Raw genomic sequence first — 18113 nt, forward strand, 5'->3', positions numbered from 1 at the left:
CGATGCATACAGTATTTGCCACACCGACTAACAGCGCTATTTACTCAAATATTTCCCCTCCCAAATTGGAGACAGTATTATTGCCTGCATGGATAGGACATTAAGCCAATCATTATAGATAGAATGAGATTCCAGAAATTGGCGGGCCATTTGCAGACCCATCTTTGTTCACGGAACAGTGGCGAGGCATTTTTCAAGTGTGCGCGCGATTGCCCACCTGCAAAGTACGTTCGAGATGTCTTGGCATATGCAGACCTGCGCGAGACTCGCCCGTCTCCCCTCGCGAGACGGGTAGGACAGGTGCACATGCTGAATACGGGAAATACTTTGTAGAATGAAATTGAACTCTGTCAAAACACCAGAGCTCTGGATGACAGGTTACAGTGTGCACAGAGGCGTTCTGCTAGATTTTAAAGCGAAGCTTTCTATGCCTCCTCCCTTATAATTTCCAATTCTGCTGCTGCTGCTGTCACTGCCTTGCCAGCCGCGGCGGTGGGTGGTTTTAGAGCGTGCATAATGTACATGAGAGGGACTCGGGGAAGGCGTGTGCGAGCCCTTTTAGCGAGAACTTTGTGGGCATCGCTACAATACTCTCTGGACCCCTTTGGCCGTCATAATGCCCACTGAAACACCCTGGTCATCGACACAATGCCATCTGGAAGACTAACGACGAGACAAGAGAATGTTTAAAGCCAACACCCAGACGAACTGGGTAAATAATGCCACTTTTCGCCGTGGCAGCTCGCATACATGGGATGATCGCCGGAGAAGGTAAGGGCGCTGTCGCCGTGGTCGCCCTTTTGTGCCCCGTGTCCCCTCCAGCGCTAGTCATTTCAGCATGGAATACCAACTAGCCCGGTCTCACACTCTACAAACACAAAGCATGCTTCGTTTGGGGTCTCCTCAATAAAAGGAGCACTACTACTAAACATGGCAACAGTTGCGGGCAAACAGTAATAATTTTACTTCAAGTTATGAAAGGACACGTTTCTGCTATTTCTAAAAAGTAAGCACCGCGCAGTTTTGTGCACGTGGATCACTGACTCAGGGCATGCAGAGACGCAAAGCCGCACTAAAGCACCGCAGCGTCAAGACTTCAACACGCAAACGGCTGTTCGGCAAATCAACGCTTCAGCCCCGATGCGATGCGCTCGTGTAAGGGAATTAGAGCGTTAACTTTCACGTAAGCTACGAAAAATGGCGTGCAACAGCGCCTCGAGCAAGCACGTCTTTCTGTATTATAACATTCAACATCACATCACGACTGTGGTAGGCCGTCAACATCATCGCCAAATATCGTCAGTGAACGCAAATAGAACAGCAAGCTGCGCTTATGTCGATTCCCACAGTGCGTGGGATCTGCCTCTGTTGTTTATTATAATAATAATAATAATAATAATAATTGCTTAGAGGTAGCGTAAAATAAATAGCCTCGAAAGTAATATACACACGTAATTTAAAAGAATATATGTATTTATGCCTTGAAAACGAAACCGAAATTGAAATAACTTCCACCGACGGGTGTCGCCGCGATCGCTGCTGAGTCTCGCGGCGGGCCCACAGAACACCTATGGGGAACCAGCGCTGGAGTTTTCACGGCGCCTGCAGCGCCGCCCTGGCGGTCAGAACGTGCACAATGCAGCCTCCCCCGCGGACGAAAATTGCGTTGCGCGCCCTTAAAGTCGAAGGAAAACAAAAGGGCGCCGACGATACTGTTGCGTATACAAGTGCCACAACTAAGTCGGGATGAGGGAGGATGTATCCTTCTGCGTCTTTCCATCTAAACCCTACGAACAAGAACGGAGGCGGCGTTGGATCCAAGCAGTCAGCCGAGCGGAGTAAGCTCCCGTCTTGTCGCCCTGTCAAGCGGTGTCGGGCTGGTTTCTATATCAAATTTCGCGTGCATCCTTGGTTTATTCGATAGTGAAGACGGTCAGCCATGGCAGACAGTACCAAACAGCAGAATCTGCTGTCGGTATTTCGTCGGAAACAAAATTAGCAATAGCATGCACCATCCGGCATATGTACCATTTTTCCTTCGCAATGCCACCGCACCAAGTGAACGATACGAAAGGTAAAAATTATCCATTCATTGCCAAGAATTATGTGGGAGGGAAGCTGCCTTGTAATACGAGTTGTATGCGCATAGTGCCGGCGCACGCGCGACTAAGCCACCTATGTGTTTATAAAAATGCGCATGCGGACGAGGACTCGACGCTGAGATGCATCCGGCAAATTAATGTAATTAGTGCTAAATGTAGCCAGGATTGTTACGGATCAAGCAGCCGAGCACTCAAACCTTTGCTTGCGCGAGTCAGCTGAAGCGACAAAGCTTTTTTCTCCATTGACTGCTGTGGCGAAGTAACACCAGAATTTTTTATGTCTAGCCAGAGAAATATGGAATATCTTCAGGCCAACTAATACTTACGAAACCATAGCGCAGCACGACCGGAGCCATAACTGCTAGATTTGCGAGGCAGGCAGCCACGCAAGCATGGCATCGATACACGACGCAACCGTTAAAGAAACACACGTGCTCGCCGCGACGCACTGTGAAAAATGTATAAAGCTTAAAAAGCTTCTTTCGTCATTTCTTCACTTGATGGCGCTAGCTTCTTTACAAAAACTCCACTTGAAGCGGCGCGAAAACGGAAACATACGAACTATAATACGGCTGCGTATGTGTGTGTCGTCTGGTTGTGTGGCTGGAATATGCCGCGTTTCGTCGCCAGGGCGGCGTGCAACGCACTCTTTTCGACGCGCCGCCTATCCAGCGCTGGTTCCCCATACAAACTTAGAGAAGGGAAACTGTACCTTCCACAGTGCTACGGAAATAAGCATAGCGGTGGCGTCGTGAACTAAAGTATGCGACCACAGGTGGCGCTGTACAACAGGAAACGGAAACGGGGTTTTGCACACGCTTTACCAGGTGTTCTGTTGCTTTACTGGGTTCCTGGCTGCTGCGCCTCGATCGTGCTCCCGCCAGTTTGGTTGCTGTGTGGCAAACGTAGCGCCTACATAGGCGCTACGTTTGCCACACAGCAACCAAACTGGCGGGAGCACGATCGAGGCGCAGCAGAATACATGTAGCGCTGAGTCATATCGAGTTAAGGCACACTCTAAACTGACTTTTATCCCGAGCGGTTTTTCGTTTATTACGCCGCCGTTACCCTGAGTTAAATTGTGCCGCCGCGCTCCAGCTGTTGCATTTCGTGTAGGGCTACTGACAGAATGCGGTTTCCTGATGGCACGATGGCCTCGACTGGAATAAACGCACACGACACCAAAGATTGAGTAAGCCTGAAAATATTTTATTTGCATTTTACAAGTACAACAAAAAGCACACGTCTACGCATCCACACAAACGCGGTTACATAGTCAAGAAATGGCTCATTAATAAGGGTAGCACAAACGCACAAGAAAGAAGACCTAAGCTACAAAACGTACGGTCGGCTGCTAAGTATAATAATTTCCCTGTCACCGCGTGTCACTTTTATACAGCATCCTTACAGCACTACCAGGCCGGGTAGTTTGGCGGAAAGAACGCAACCGCTTATACGGCCGTCAGCTGCCTCTTCCTTACGGGTGTCATAATTATCCTAATCTCCGCATCAACGTCGTGCAAGTTCGCATACAGGTATCTGTATCTGAACCATATGTGCCAGCTTAATACACGTGTAGTGAAATTATGATAACCACTGCGTCTCATCAAACGTATTGGTTTTGCAAATGCGCATTACAGCTGACGGAACGACATACTGTAAGTGAAGCACAAGAGAGCAAGGACAAAAGGAGGATACAACACTTGAAGAAATGAAGAATTAGTAGGCATACAGCAAACAAGCGATGACGGAGAACACACAATGATGCATCGGGTGTTCTGTGACATCGGTTTGCGTACTTGCGGTGTTATGGAGATCAACGGCATAAAAACGTACCTTCAAGCGTACTCCCTCAACCTCCGCCGCATTCATTATGATAATCAACGCCTAAACAAAATGAGGCACTATTCTTTGCCAAGAGTAGACCTTTTTACAGCAAGTCTATGTAATGACTCGCAGACGAAACCAGCATGCTTTCGAAAATGTTTTACCGCCGTAGTATTCGAACGCCAACGGCCAGGAAACACATCGATACCAATAGGCTGTCGGCTGTCGGTGGTTAATCGAGCACAAAAACCTTGACGCTATGACTAAAAAGCAGCTTCAACAATCAAATTTTTAAAAAATCAACTGCCTATTTGCCTGAGGTAAAAAAGCATCCTTAGACACCTCGATTGTTCATGTCAATGGTTTGTGTAAATTAAAAAATTCAGCATGTTCAGCGCCCCTAGCAGAGAAAGCACAAATTAAAGTAGTCGACCAAATTACAGTAGCTCCACTTGCGCGCTTACGCTGAAACGCGCCTCGATTGATTTTTCGCCCTCTGTGGCCATTTGTTGAACTTGAGAGTGTGCGGGGCCTGGCGGGCCGCCGGGTGCACATGTGTGTGTTCTCCGTGACAGTCTTGAAGTTGCGAGTAATTAGATTGTTTTTCGCTGCGTTTAGGTTGCACCACCTCGTTGTTATCGTGTACTTTTGTGCTCATCGACGCGAAGGGAGCATCCGGACTGAAGGCGACGTGATTATGCATGAGAAAGAAAGGCAGTAGCGGCCTGCGACATCGGTGTTTCTTTGTGACAGTGTGTTTACTATGCCTACGACGGCGGTCATTCGTGGCCAACGAGAAAACATCTTCCATTCGGCCTGACCAGTGATGAAGTGGACTTTTTTTTTCGGCGGAATCCATCGTCAACATCGTCCATCCACTACGTAAACGAAATGGCGTGCCCAGAGTATACATCGTGACAGCGCTCCGCCTTCAAACCGAGGGCCTTTTGCAAGGCGCATGGACGGCTCATATAAAAGGTACGTACGTGGTCACATTCAGCGTCGCGTTTTTATGGTGCGTCATTGTGGTAGTAATTTTCGCGTAATTTCTTTAAAGGACAGCACAAGGTGTGTTGGATGCGAGTGTAGTATGTGTACTTCAGGCGGAGCCTACGGGCACCGAACGTGAAAAAGAAATGAAAATATATTGGATGTTTCATTGTTCGTGTGTCCTCAACTAATTGTGACAGCACATTGAGTTGTAGAGAATTAAGTACTGCTACGCGTCAGTATACGGCGCAGGCAGGTAAATAATACTTTGGTTTGGCTAATTCATTCTGTTGCTAAAGATGGGCGCATACTTATACCGATGTCACACGGCCACTTTCGATCACGATTGAGCCTGTTCCGGATCGAAATTTTCGACCGCGATTGGCTCCCGTCTGCAGATTCAGCAAGGAAGCCAAACGTGACCAGAAATTTGATCCCAGTCAGGATCGATCGCGGCCAAAAGTGTGCAGTGTGACAACCGTATTAAATGTCGCTTGTGTACTTGCACTCGTTTTGTTTTTATTTTTTGTCCCAGGTCACGTGGTAGGTAATGACGCAGGTAGCTTGCAATGCTTGTGCTTTCATCGCTAGAACTAATACAAAAGAACCACAACCATCCCGGCTATGTGGTTATCCTTCGTTTTCAGTTGTACTCGTTTGTTCTAGAAGCTTTCGTGCCGTTGCGGATGATCGCGTGGTTGCGCTATTTGTTTATGAATTTATCTTTGTGTAAATAAGTACATCGAGCCTAATCATTTTTTTCTCGACCTTGAACTCGTTTTTTGATTTCACTCACGCATGCTTATTACTACTACTATTTGTTTTCTTGTTGTACGACTGAACCCTGCCTAAGGCGTCCTGTCAGTGGTCGACAGTATTTCTGAAATGAACTGCACTGAACATCCTACGGCTATTCTACGTTTCACTACCTTATTCTAATGTCTAGTTATAAAGCGTATGGTTATTGTAACTATTCTTGGCTTGTATATATGTATGTATTAAGCTGGTAAATGCTTAATTGTGTTTGCAGGTTTGAGAGGTTCTTTTATTAAGTGGTCAATCTCGGGTGGTATTAATGGTGAGTTGTTTTCTTGTGCCCATGCAGTTAGTCAGCATGAAGCAATTGCATGGGAACCGGCCGATTGTCTTGGGCCTACACATTGCTCAAAAGACAGTGAAGGTGTCTGAGCCGACAGGTATACTTTTTTCATCACAATTGGCCTACATATTTTTTCCACTGGAGGATGAAGACCTCTCCCAGTGAGCTCCAATTACCTCTGTCTTGCGCTAGCTGATTCGAAGTGAAGCCTGCAAATTTCCCGACTTCATCATACAGTCTAATTCTCTACCGTCCTTGACTACCCTTCTCTTCCCTTGGCATCAGTTCTGTAACTCGAATGTGCCACCGGTTATCTGCCCTATGCATTACATCGTTGAAGAAGGCACTTGGGCTAGTTGGTGCTCATTGCAGACTTGAGACATCAATATCTAGCGTGAAAAAGACGACAACATCAAGAAGCACATAAGACAGAACTCGAGACTTCAACTGAAATTTTTGCTGCACAGAAACATGGGATGCACAGAATGTCGACTGTTGGAAACCACAGGAGCTATCGGAACAAATTGATGAACAGGTTAATTTCACATACGAACACTCTTGGTAAGAGCCAAGGACGGCTGCTCACACACCTGTTCCCCACTTTCTTTATGCAACGTGGTTCGTATATTTCCCTATGAACCTGTTTCCGGAGCTGCCTGAGCGCACGATTGCTTTGAAACTGCTCGGTGCATGAGCATGTATGGGGATAATTGGCCAGGTGGCCACTAGCCACTAAGGCACTGAAAGCAGCCCTGTGTTCCCTCAAGTCAAGCAGGTCGGTGTTTAAAAGACTGCTTCGGGGAACCAAGATAGGGCAGCTGTCAGTGGCTGGTGGCCATCTGGCCAATCATTGCTGTAGGTGCTCATGCACTGAGCAGTTTCAAAGTGCTCATCTGCCCATGCGGCTCTAGAGGCAGGTCGACATGAAAATATTCGAAGCACTTTGCATCAAAAAGTGGGTGATAGGTGTGTAAGAACCCCTTCCCTGGCTCTTACCGAAAAGAGTGTTTGTATCTCGAAATGAACCTATCCATCAATTTGCTCCGATACCTCCTTTGTCAGACAGGGAAAGGGAGAGATGAATGTTGCTTCCATCCGTCGAGGTCACATCCCCTGGATCCTATGTTTCTGTGTAGCCAAAATTTCAGTTGAAGCCTAGAGCTCTGTCGTGTGTGCTTCTAGCTGTCGTCCGTTGTTTTTTTCGCGCTAGTTAACGATGTCTCAAGTCTGCACTACATGGCCTGACCAGCTCCCTTCTTTACTCGTTATGTCAGCTAGGATATCAGCACCTTCGTCTGCTTTCTGAACCACGCTGCTGTCTTCCTGTTTCTGCTGCCATCAGGATGGGAGCGGACATGACAAATGAAACTGAGTGTCATTTAGACAGAGGAGCAGTGAGACTTCCTGTGCTTTACCTTTTGTTGTTGTACATAAATGTTGAAATTGCACCAACACATCTTTTTCCACCTTGTGATTTTCCCATAGCTGTGACAAATGAATATATAGGCTTTAAGAAACTAGAAATGCAGTTTGCCTAAGAAAAACAATACTTTTGCACTTAAAGGTAATGTGTATGATGCTCTAACTCCTTTGATGCATGTGCCTTGAGAGGTGTTGATGTTGTTCTTCATTTCTTTCAGTAAGCTTTACTTGATGGGCATGGCTTTTTATAAAGAAATAAGTTCTGAAGAAACCATAATACCTGACAGGCAGAATTGTCAAGGTTGAGAGCCAAGTTTCCTTTCATGACATTTTTTGCAGGCTGTACTAGTTGACCCATGATGTTCAACAGTGCGGACTTGTACAAAGGACGTCGAAAGTGGCGAGAAATGGAGACAAATGCTATCACCTCATTCTCCATCCTTTGTCGAGTTCACATTGTCGAACGTCATCGACCAATACCAACTAGCCCGTTTGCGTACCTGTACTAGTTGAGCCATTTCTACTATGGTACTGTAAACCGAACGTGATAAATTCAAGATTGGTGCCTTTTCTATCTTTCTACAAGTGTTTCATATAATAGTTTAAGGCATTATGGTTGATGTCATATTTTGACACCACCATAACCTCATAAAATATCTTCATGCATGCGAAAGGTGCCTCTTGTACAAGTTGCATGCTGGCCTGATATGGAGAACAAACCTGGCAGGAGGTAGAGCACATGCTTTATTGTAAACAAGACGCACGATTGCATTTACTTTGCAGTTATCGCAATGTTTTCTGATATTTACCTGCAGGAACATTAGTTATCTCAGCTGCTAAGGGCACTGGTAAAGATATATCACTAGACACTGGGAGCAGAAAGAAAATCTGATTTTGCAGTACTATTGAAGTCATGCAACATTATGTCTAATCAAACTGGCAGGGATGCTAGCTGTTAAAAAGAAAGGGCTGATTTCAAGAAAATTTCGCATTCCTAAATGTGTAAGTGAAATGCTCTATGCTTATAAGCTATAAAAGATTTCCAGGATAATCATGCTAGTTACACTGGCCATTTGCTAATTCAGTAAGGTTCACTGAAGCTTGTTTTAAAATTCACAGTGTCTTTATACAGGGTGATGATTTTAAGATTTTTGGAATTTTTAAGTATAACCTGTTGCATATAGCATAATTCGCATTACGCGTGCGATGCTTTACCAATTGAACTACAACAGGTGCCTTTTCCCCATCCACTTTCTTCGGTATTTATGTTTCCTAGTAGAACTCTAGGAGTGTTTGCCAGTGCCACCACATATATGAAGCACATATTGTAATTTACGAATCATAGCCAGTGAGATTACAAGATGCATCCACTCTGGAATTGATTTCCAGAATGACGCCAGTTTGGAGATATGTACCATCAAACTTGCCGTAAAAATGCACTGTTGTTCCACTTACTTTTTTAACAAAATGTGCTTTTATGCACTGATGCACAAAAGTAACTGGAACAGCCTTGTGTAGTGTTCTTTATCAGGGAATTATTCCTAAACTGGTGTCATCCTGGAAGTTCAAGTGCACACGTCTTCCAAGCTCACTGGCTACAATTCGTAAATTGCAATATGTGCTGTAAAATAATTAGTGACAAAGTGAATAGTGAATTTTTTTTAATTAGTCGGACATGTGTTTCGATTTCTTATGCTAGTGATGTCCACCTCTTCAAATAATCTAGCTCAAGCACAAGAATTATGCCATCTGCCACAGGAAATTTTTAAAAATTCCATAAGACTTAAAAATGATCACCCTGTACAATGCCACTACAGTGCTAAACAGCCAGCAGCCTAATCATCACATTTAAGAATGCCGTAACAACACTGACAAGTGCACTAAAGTTTTCTGCGCTTCACAGATAAAAGATGTTGGCCATTAGAATGTTTGATCTTAGTGTAACTCACAATCATATAACCAGCAAGATCAAGTGAAAGCAGATGACAAACTTCATACATGAAAGGCTTTAACTGTGCTTTGATTAAAATAGCTAAACTTCTGTTAAGCATGATGCATGCACTGTGTTGTTCCAGTTCAAAGCATCTAAATGGTCAGATGCTAAAAAGTTCTTGCTTGGAAGATTTTTAGTGAAAACCTCTGTAATAAAAATACCAGCAGGATTATGTGCTTGCTTAGTGGAGATGTCTAAGATGATGTTAAAAAGTGTAGGTAGGGCTTCTGGTAGAGATGCCAAATAGTTCTGAGAGAAGGGTTGTTACCAGCCACTGTGTAGGTCATAGATTAAGAAAAAAAATAAAGGTCAGCTTAATGATGCTTAGTATAGTGATGCTTGCATTGTTTGTGATAGTGAGTATAGTGATGCTTGCATTGTTTGCCTGGGAAATCTGAAGAACAGCATCGTTTGTGTCTCTTGTTAAAGGAGCAAGCTTCTGTGAAAATGCTGATTTCTACTCCCATAAATAATGTATATTCCTGAGGAGGCAGGCAAAACAACAATGCCATGTGTTATACTAACCGATGAACGTAAGGTCATTGTTTAGGCACGTAAACCCTGCGAATTTGTTTTTGCCTTGTGGCCACCATCTCCTGTGAAATAATGGTTGGCATTTACACTATTGGTTTTGGGAACAAGGCATTAATGTCAAAGTACCTCGTGATGGTTACCCTGCAATGCATAGCGAAGCATATGGCTGCACCTTATTTTCAATATAACTTGCTTGTAGGGAAAAGTTGCAGTGAGATGATGTGGCTTCTCATTGTAAGCTTATTGCATAAGAAAGGATTGATATATTTGTAAGCAATTTATTCTACTCAACACGAGCATCTTTATTTGTGCACATTCCAAATTGTAGTTTTGGGTCAGATGTCACACACAAAAACAAACTGCCCAGCGTTATTGCTGTAATATGAGGGCGGTTAAGGAAATAATGTCTCCAAACACACTACTTTGCCAGTAGTACTGCAAACATTTTGGCTCTTTATCATTAATGCACTGATGTTTATGCTATAGAATGTCACTTGCCCCATCTTCCTATCTCTTCGCGTTCCAAAGTAATCGATCAATGCATGGCATCCAGTGATGATGTCCACTTGAAACAGCGGGCTGTAATTGAATTTCTCACTGCGGAAGGTTCTACGCCCTTCAGCATTCATTGCCATCTGAAAGCAGTTTACGGGGATGCCTGTGTTGAAGTCAGCATTGTGCGGAGGTGGGCAAGGACTGTGAAACATCAAAATCCAGCCGCATCAAACGTCCAGGATCAGCACCGAACTGGGCGGCCTGCAACGGCTTCTGATGAGGATCATCAACATCAGGCGGACGAGTTGAATGGGGTCAATCGCAAGATCAAGCAACACCAGATTGCAAAAATACTCGCCATTTCCATTGGTTCAGTGAACCAGATAATTAAGAAACTCCTGGGTTACAAGAAGATTTTAACTTGTTGGCTATTCTTGAACTTTTTCATGTCAGTGTTCAGTTGCTGTGGCACCCAACAAATGCAAGTCTTCTTGTAACGCAGGTCTTTAATGATGTGGTTCACTGAGCCAATGGAAATGGCACGTGTTGTTGCAATCTGGTGTTGCTTGATCCTGCGATTGCCCTGAGTCAACTTATCTGCCTGATTGTCATGACCCTCATCAGAAGCCATTGTGGGCCGTCTATTTTGGTGCTGATCCTGGAGATTTGATGCGGCAGGATTTTGGTCTTTCACAGTCCTTTCCCACCTCTGCACAGTGCTGACGTCAACACAGGCATCCCCGTAAACTGCAGTCAGATGGCGATGAATGTTGATATGCGCACAACCTTCCGCAGTCAGAAATTCAATTACAGCCTGCTGTTTCAACTGGACTTCACCACTGGATGCCATGAATTGCTCGATTACTCTGGAACGAGAAGAGATAGGATGGTGAGGCGACATTCGATGGCATAAACATAAGCGCATCAATGATAAAGAGTTCAAAATGTTCGCAGTAATATTGGCAAAGTAGTGGGCTTGGAGGCAGTAATTTCTGAATTGCCCTCATATAGTTGTGTAGCCTCTCTCTCCTACATTCATGATGTGGCAGAATAAATGCCTTATTCTTTCGAAATAACGATTTCTTGGAAGTAAGCACCATCTGTGCTTGTTTTCTTTATCCTGGTCTTCATGTGATCTTGAAATATTTAAGTGAATGATGCAGGGAAGCGCTGCTTGTCATGTTTCGTGTACTTTTCCTGACATTAAATTGCAACAAATCATTTTGCAGGTAGAAAACAAGCAGATGGCTACAGCGATCAATGAAGAAATGGCTTCATCTATGATGGCTCGCCTTAGGACATTGGAATGGAGCTACACAAAGGCATCACCAGCCTCGCCTGTGCATTGGAACATTGGTTTGAATAAGACTGTTCTTCAGTGTAGAACGACCACAAGACTTGTCACCACATACAAGGCGTAGTGCAAGCTCTAAATATTGTACAGGTGGCTAGAATAAATGACCCTCCATGCAGTCACTCTTCCTGTATCTGTGGTAAATGGATTATTTCACGCAGAACACTCACACGTGATTATGTGTTTTCTTCAAAGTTGCTATGCCATGGATTTGAAACACATTACCTATTGTATGCACACTGTACATAACATTTCTGTGTGCTGGCCTGACTGTAGACTTACGAAACAAACAATGAAGTGCATGTGTACCCGCTTCAACATGCCGTACTTCAACACCCTTATAGCAAGGGCTATTATATTGCTCATTACACCCGATAGGTGAAGGGGTAATATATTCCTGATCACACCCTTACACCCCATGGGTCGAAGGGTAATATGTTGTTCAAAACACCCTCAAGGGATAGGGTGTTATTGGAATATAGAATAACCATCATAAGGGTGTAATTGCCTATAAAACCCAGCTTTTTCTAGGGTGCTAGGGGGTTAGTTATAGACACTCAAAAAAACCCTTAGGGGTGTAAATTATTTTACAGTGTAGTCATATACAGCCCCACTGTAAAAATTGATGATCAACAGCCAGCCCTTGAAGACTGTGCAGGATTCCGTTTTTCTAGGTCAATTGCTGACAGGGGACCCTGATCTTGAGAAGGCAGTTTACAGAAGAATAACGATAAGCTGAAGTGCCTGCGGCAGCCATTGCTGACTCTTGACTGCAGTACCACTGTCGCTGAAAAGAAAAGTGAACGATCACAGGATCCTACTGGGGCTAATTATTAGGTTTACACTGTATAATTGTCGTGGATAAATGTGAGTGGCGACTCGCCGTGGTGGCTTAGTGGCTTCGGCGTTAAGTTGCTAAGGCTGAGGGCGCGGAATCGCACCAGAACCGCGACGAACACATTTCGATGGGGAGCGACGTGCGAAAACGCCCGTGTAACGTGCATTGGGTGCAAGTTACAGAACCGCAGGTGAGTCAAAAGTAATCCCGAGTCCCCCGATATTGCGTGCCTCACAATAATATTGAGCCAGAGTACCGCGATAAACAAAGAGACGAGAAAGAAAAAAGAAAGCACGATTTCTCGTCGCTCGCTTTTTGCGCTATTCTTCGTCGATATGGAATACCAACTTCAGTACTTAAAACATTTCGTGGTTTTGGCACAAAATACCCGAGAACATAATTTTAAGCGTGAGGGGTAACGACGTCATATATACTCTCGCGAGCTATGACGAAAATAACCTCGACAACACGCAATGTTGCTGATGCTGCTAAGACATATGGCGCGATCACTGAATTTGTCTGTTGGTCTCGTGCCATAATCTCGGCCGCCTCGACTACTTCGCGTCAGCGAAGTGCAAAATAGTAAACCAGAATTCCATACTTGGAAGGCCATCGTTGCCAATATAAATAACAACACGTCCTAAATATATCGGTTTTTCTCTCTCTAACACAACCCTTGCATTAACAGGCATACACAAACGAACCGGTCAGAAATTTAGTTACGCCATCATGCTCCCAGAACATCAGAACTCATCAATGCCATGATTGAATTTTTCGAGCTCTCAGGATAGCTTAGAGAAAGCGTAATAACATAATCGAAGCCATCCTCTATGCATAGTACTGATACGGCGCATTAAACAAACCTCAATTTGTCTCCGTTTCACTTCGGTATTGTAGAAGTATCCAAAACATGGACACAGTCAGGAAAACTTTATATTAAGTGTGGACAAAGAAGCCGCATTTATAGTCACTGCTGTACAGAAAAAGATATGGCAACGAAGTAACAAGGTCCGCCGGGAGCTGCATCAAAAACGACGCCCTGGCCAATGCTTCGGTTATCTGCTAATGCGCCGACGCAGTCTTCGGCAAGGGAAGCAAGGTCTCACGCATGGCACGTCTTAAATTGTCGCCGGTCAAGGCTGCGACTGATGCGAATGCGACAGTTTGACACTCCAGCTTCCAGTTAGCCTCTTTGGGAAGGAACACCATGGCAACCGCGAAAAGTGCCATCAAGATGGTAGCTAGGGTCAGCAGTACATGGGCACGGCGTCCCACAGGATGCCATTGTGTCACCAGATATACAATGCCTCCAAGGCGAGAGCAGGCGATACCAAAACCGATGCCAATAGAATGCAGAGTAACGGGGTACGCGTAGATTCCTGGAGAGAACAGGAACAACATGGCGACATTACCCGCCATCCGCATTGCCACGACCAAAATGTCGATAGTGAGCGTCTCCTGGTCATTGTACATGGAGGCCAGAGTAGCGGAAGTGGCACTAAAGACGATTCCTGAGGTGGACAGTACTCGTACGTAGCCGAAGCTGGGAATACACAACGCAGCAACGGCCACGGCCACGGTAGATGCAACGACGCCAATGACGGTCACAGCGTGGCTAACCGTAACCCCATCGTTGAAGACGAGAGCGTTGTAACAGCACGTCACCGCTGCCCAGCTGTAAGCTAGCAAAAAGGTGCGCGTTCGGAAACGACTTGAGCACAAGTCCCAGAGGCCAGCATTCTTTGTGAAGGTGTCTGCACTTCTAGAAGACAGAAGTCTGGCGAAAGACTCGCGGCAACGGCCGCAAGGTACTCCGTTGCACCTTGCTGCTCGCAAAGCGGCGCGCTTAGCATGCTTGGCATGGCCGCGTGCCAAATGCCATTCCATTGAGTCGTCGACGGTGTAGTACAGCAACATCAGAAGGCACGTCGGCACCATGAGCACAAGTTGCGAGACGGCCCAGCCACCTCTGATCAGCACCGCGGCCATAAATGCGACTCTTACCAGGAGAAAACTGAAGAGCCAGGGTAATATGGAGTAGATGGGCATTTTCTCTTTTGGAGACGCCTCGTACAAGAGAGAGACGAGCGGCGGTATCAGGGCGGATGTAGAGGCCGATACGAGGATGCGCACTGCAACAAACGAGTGGAAGTTGGTCGGCAGGCTGCTGGCTGCGCCGGCTACGCCGACAACTGGGACTGCGATGAACACGACAATCTTCCTGCCAAGGCGGTCTGCCAGGGCACCGGACACGGGCATGGAGACGGCGCTGGCGGCCGCGTAGATGATATCGGCTAGCTCGATGAGCCACCGTCTGCCACACACCAGGTTCCACTCGCTGACGATGTTGTTGCCGTACGCGTCAATGTCGTACTCCCACGATGTACACGTAACGATGCTGGCCGAGCTGCGGTTCTCCGGTGGGTGTCGCATGGTGCAGCGGCTGTAGTTGCCATTCTCGTCCACCGGGATGGCCAGTGATTTCCACTCGGCTACGCTGATGTTGACGAACCGGGCAGGACGCTGACACCAGTGGTCCATGACGACGGCTGTCATTAGGAAGCTGGTGGTGTGCATTGCGTAGACGCAGCATCCTATGCTGAGGCTGAACAGAACCAACCACTGGAAGGCTCCAACACCGAAGGGAAGATCGTATTTGGGCTCTTTGTCTCCCTGTGCCCTGTTAACCTCGAAACCCAGGAGTTCTCGACGGGGTTCTTGCCACCGAGGCTGCTCAGCCATTGCTATCCTCCTTCTTCTTCTTCTTCTTCTTCGTCTTCTTCTTTTGAGCAGGTAATGGGGAAAACGGGGTTCATTAACAACAAAGGTCTTCCTTGTGGGATCTATGTGCAAGCTTTTGTTCAACGGCTAATGATATAATGTATTACTGAAATCGACGCTTAGAACTGTGTTTATTTTCATCCGATGCAACTTGTAGTCATATGTAATGTTTATGTTTATGCGCTGCACCCACATCACAATTTTAATCTCACTTAATGTTCACGTTTACTCATCGCATCGTTCACAGACTATGCCTAAATTCTTGCACACTTTTGCAAACTGTGATATGTTTGCAAAACGAAATACGACGAGGACGAAGGCAATGTTTCACGCTGATGTGCTTCCGAGGTGTCGAAGATGTTTTCCACGGCAGGTGCCATGTCCGTCTACCGATGTTCACGTGTTTCTTGGAATCAAAGAGTCCCCGCAGAGTTGGTCATTGTCACTTTTGCAGGCACAACTAGGCCCTCAGAGATGAAGGCATGGCTTCTAGTATGCAGGGTTGAAGCACTTTCTCCCCGCCAACTACAATGCGTTCAGTGTTGGCGACATGGCCTTAGCATTAAGCGATGTAGGTCAGAGCTCCGGTGCCGCATTTGCGAAGAATGCCACGATGCAAAGATGTGTCCCCCTCAAAGTGAGCGATGCTGCTTGCGCGAAGGTTCCCACCCTACGGACTTTTCGAAATGCCCTGCCAGAAACCAAGAGCTTCAAATTCTACAAGTTACAGAACGGGAAGCGATGCTCGCGTCGTGGGGCTCGGGCTATTGCATTAGACAAATCTTGTGGGTACGCTGGAGCTGCTACACGTCAGTCAAAAGCTACGGATGCATCTCTTGGTGATGTTGTAGCAGCTGCTGTGGAGAAATCTATGGCGAAAGCCCTTGACAGTCCTTTTTCGAACGTTTCTGAAACCACTGGGCAAGTTTTCACTGCTCAGATGTCATAACCTTTGCAGCTTGCGGCGTGACCAAAGTGTTGTTTCTGAGATTACCCAGGAAATATAGACAGGTGCCTATCGGCAGAGGCCTCGCACCGCAGTACTGACGACGCAGAACCTTCCGCATCTCTTGTCATGCATGCCAGAGTAGTAACATTTGCGAGTCCGGTTCAGAAAACATTGAGAACATTGATTTGCACGCTCGAATGTGTAAACGCCGCGCTTCTCCGTACTTTCCTACAACTACTATCCCTCACAACTGTGGGGATGCGTGACTGGTTCCCGCATAGCGCATCCCCTGATATGCTGTTTTCCCGCACGGCTCGCGTGGCCTGGCGCCCGCGGCGGTCGGGTGGTACAAGCGCGGTGCGAGAGTTGGCGCGACTGTCGCGGCGGGGTTACTCGGGCGCCGAGAGACAAGGCGCGTCCTCTTTGGGTTCGGGAAGCAAGCGGGACGGACGTGCCGTACCGCTCCGACCCATGCTTCTGCGAGACCATCTCGCGTGGCCGCCTTGGACACCGTTGGCGTGACTGTACACGCGAACGACCAGGCGTTGGGATCCAGCATGGGGCGAACATATTCGCTCGCAATGCGGTCGCGGTAAGTCGGACTTCTAGATTTGTCGCGCGCCCATCGGCATGTTTTGGGGATAGCAACTCGGCTAGCAGGCATTGATCTATGAAAGGTGCAATAAATGCCCTTGTGATTGTTTGCACTACTGTGTTGTCGTTCCTTTGTCCCAAGAGTACGGAGGAGAACCCCGTATCTCCCACACAACTAAATGCTAAAAGAAGGGACCATGATGTTGAAAAAGAAATTTTCAGAAGAATAAAAATGGGTTGGAGTGCACGCGGCCAACATTACTAAATCCTGACTGGAGCTTACCACTCTCTTTGAAAAGAAAAGTGTACAATCATTGCATTCTACTTGGGCTAACATATGAGGCAGATATTTGAAGCTTAACAAAGAAGCTCGTGAACTACAGTTGAGCATTGCGTGAAGAGCGACGGAATAAAAAAAATATGTTAGGCTTAAGAGACAGGAAGAAACCGGTGTGGACCAGGGAGCAAACGCGCGTAGCCGATGTTCTCGCTGACATTAAGAGAAACAAAAATAGAGCTGGGCAGGCCGTGTAAGGCGTAGGGTAGACAACCGGTGGACCATTAGTGTTACAGAATAGATGACAAGGGTAGGGAAGCGCTGTCGAGGACTGCCGAAAGCTTGGTGGTGGGTACGAAATTAAGAAATGCGCAGGCAGATGTTGGAATCAGCTAGCGCAATACGGGGGTAATTGGAGATTACTGGGAGAGGCCTTCGTCGTGCAGCGGACATAAAAAAACATAAAAATGTGCTGATGATGACGTATGCCGACATAATGTGCAGAGTTTCATAGTTTCGTTTCGCAGAGCACAGGTGCGCTTAATGGCAGTATATTGTAATCGAACTCCGTGCCGTATAAGCCGCTTTACAGTGACCCACTCGGCGACACATCGCAGAACCACGCGAAACCGGGAGCAGTAGACAAATGAAGTACCGCTTGAAAAGAAAAGCGGGATCGCAAGTGACACTTGATCATACCAGATGTACGATCCCTACGGTAATCAGGGGTAAGCTTTTGGCCGGTCAGCTGAATTTCTAAAGCAAATCTGCTGTTCCACGAATGAACTTTTATCGATTACAGCGAAATCCATGCTTGTGAGAAACAACAAAATGTATGCATGCTTATAGATTTTGAAG

The 18113-nt window shown here is 46.3% G+C and overlaps 2 protein-coding genes and 1 long non-coding RNA gene across 3 annotated transcripts in view; 1 reads left to right on the plus strand and 2 right to left on the minus strand.

The window, feature by feature from the left end:
• The window catches only part of LOC126522045 (cytochrome P450 3A24-like), a 281688-nt gene that overhangs the window by 174147 nt on the left and 89428 nt on the right, over nucleotides 1–18113 (minus strand). The gene's annotated exons all lie outside the window — the stretch shown is intronic.
• LOC126522055 (uncharacterized) lies at nucleotides 3048–11938 on the plus strand. Its single transcript, XR_007597335.3, has 3 exons — nucleotides 3048–4907; nucleotides 6025–6115; nucleotides 11692–11938. It is a non-coding gene; the product is annotated as an uncharacterized lncRNA (long non-coding RNA).
• LOC126521787 (solute carrier family 22 member 20-like) lies at nucleotides 13717–15396 on the minus strand. The gene has a single exon (XM_050170488.2). The coding sequence runs from the start codon at nucleotides 15394–15396 to the stop codon at nucleotides 13717–13719; it is 1680 nt and encodes a 559-aa protein (XP_050026445.2).

The sequence above is a fragment of the Dermacentor andersoni genome, chromosome 6, assembly GCF_023375885.2.
Source record: "Dermacentor andersoni chromosome 6, qqDerAnde1_hic_scaffold, whole genome shotgun sequence".
NCBI classification, from domain to species: Eukaryota; Metazoa; Arthropoda; class Arachnida; order Ixodida; family Ixodidae; genus Dermacentor; species Dermacentor andersoni.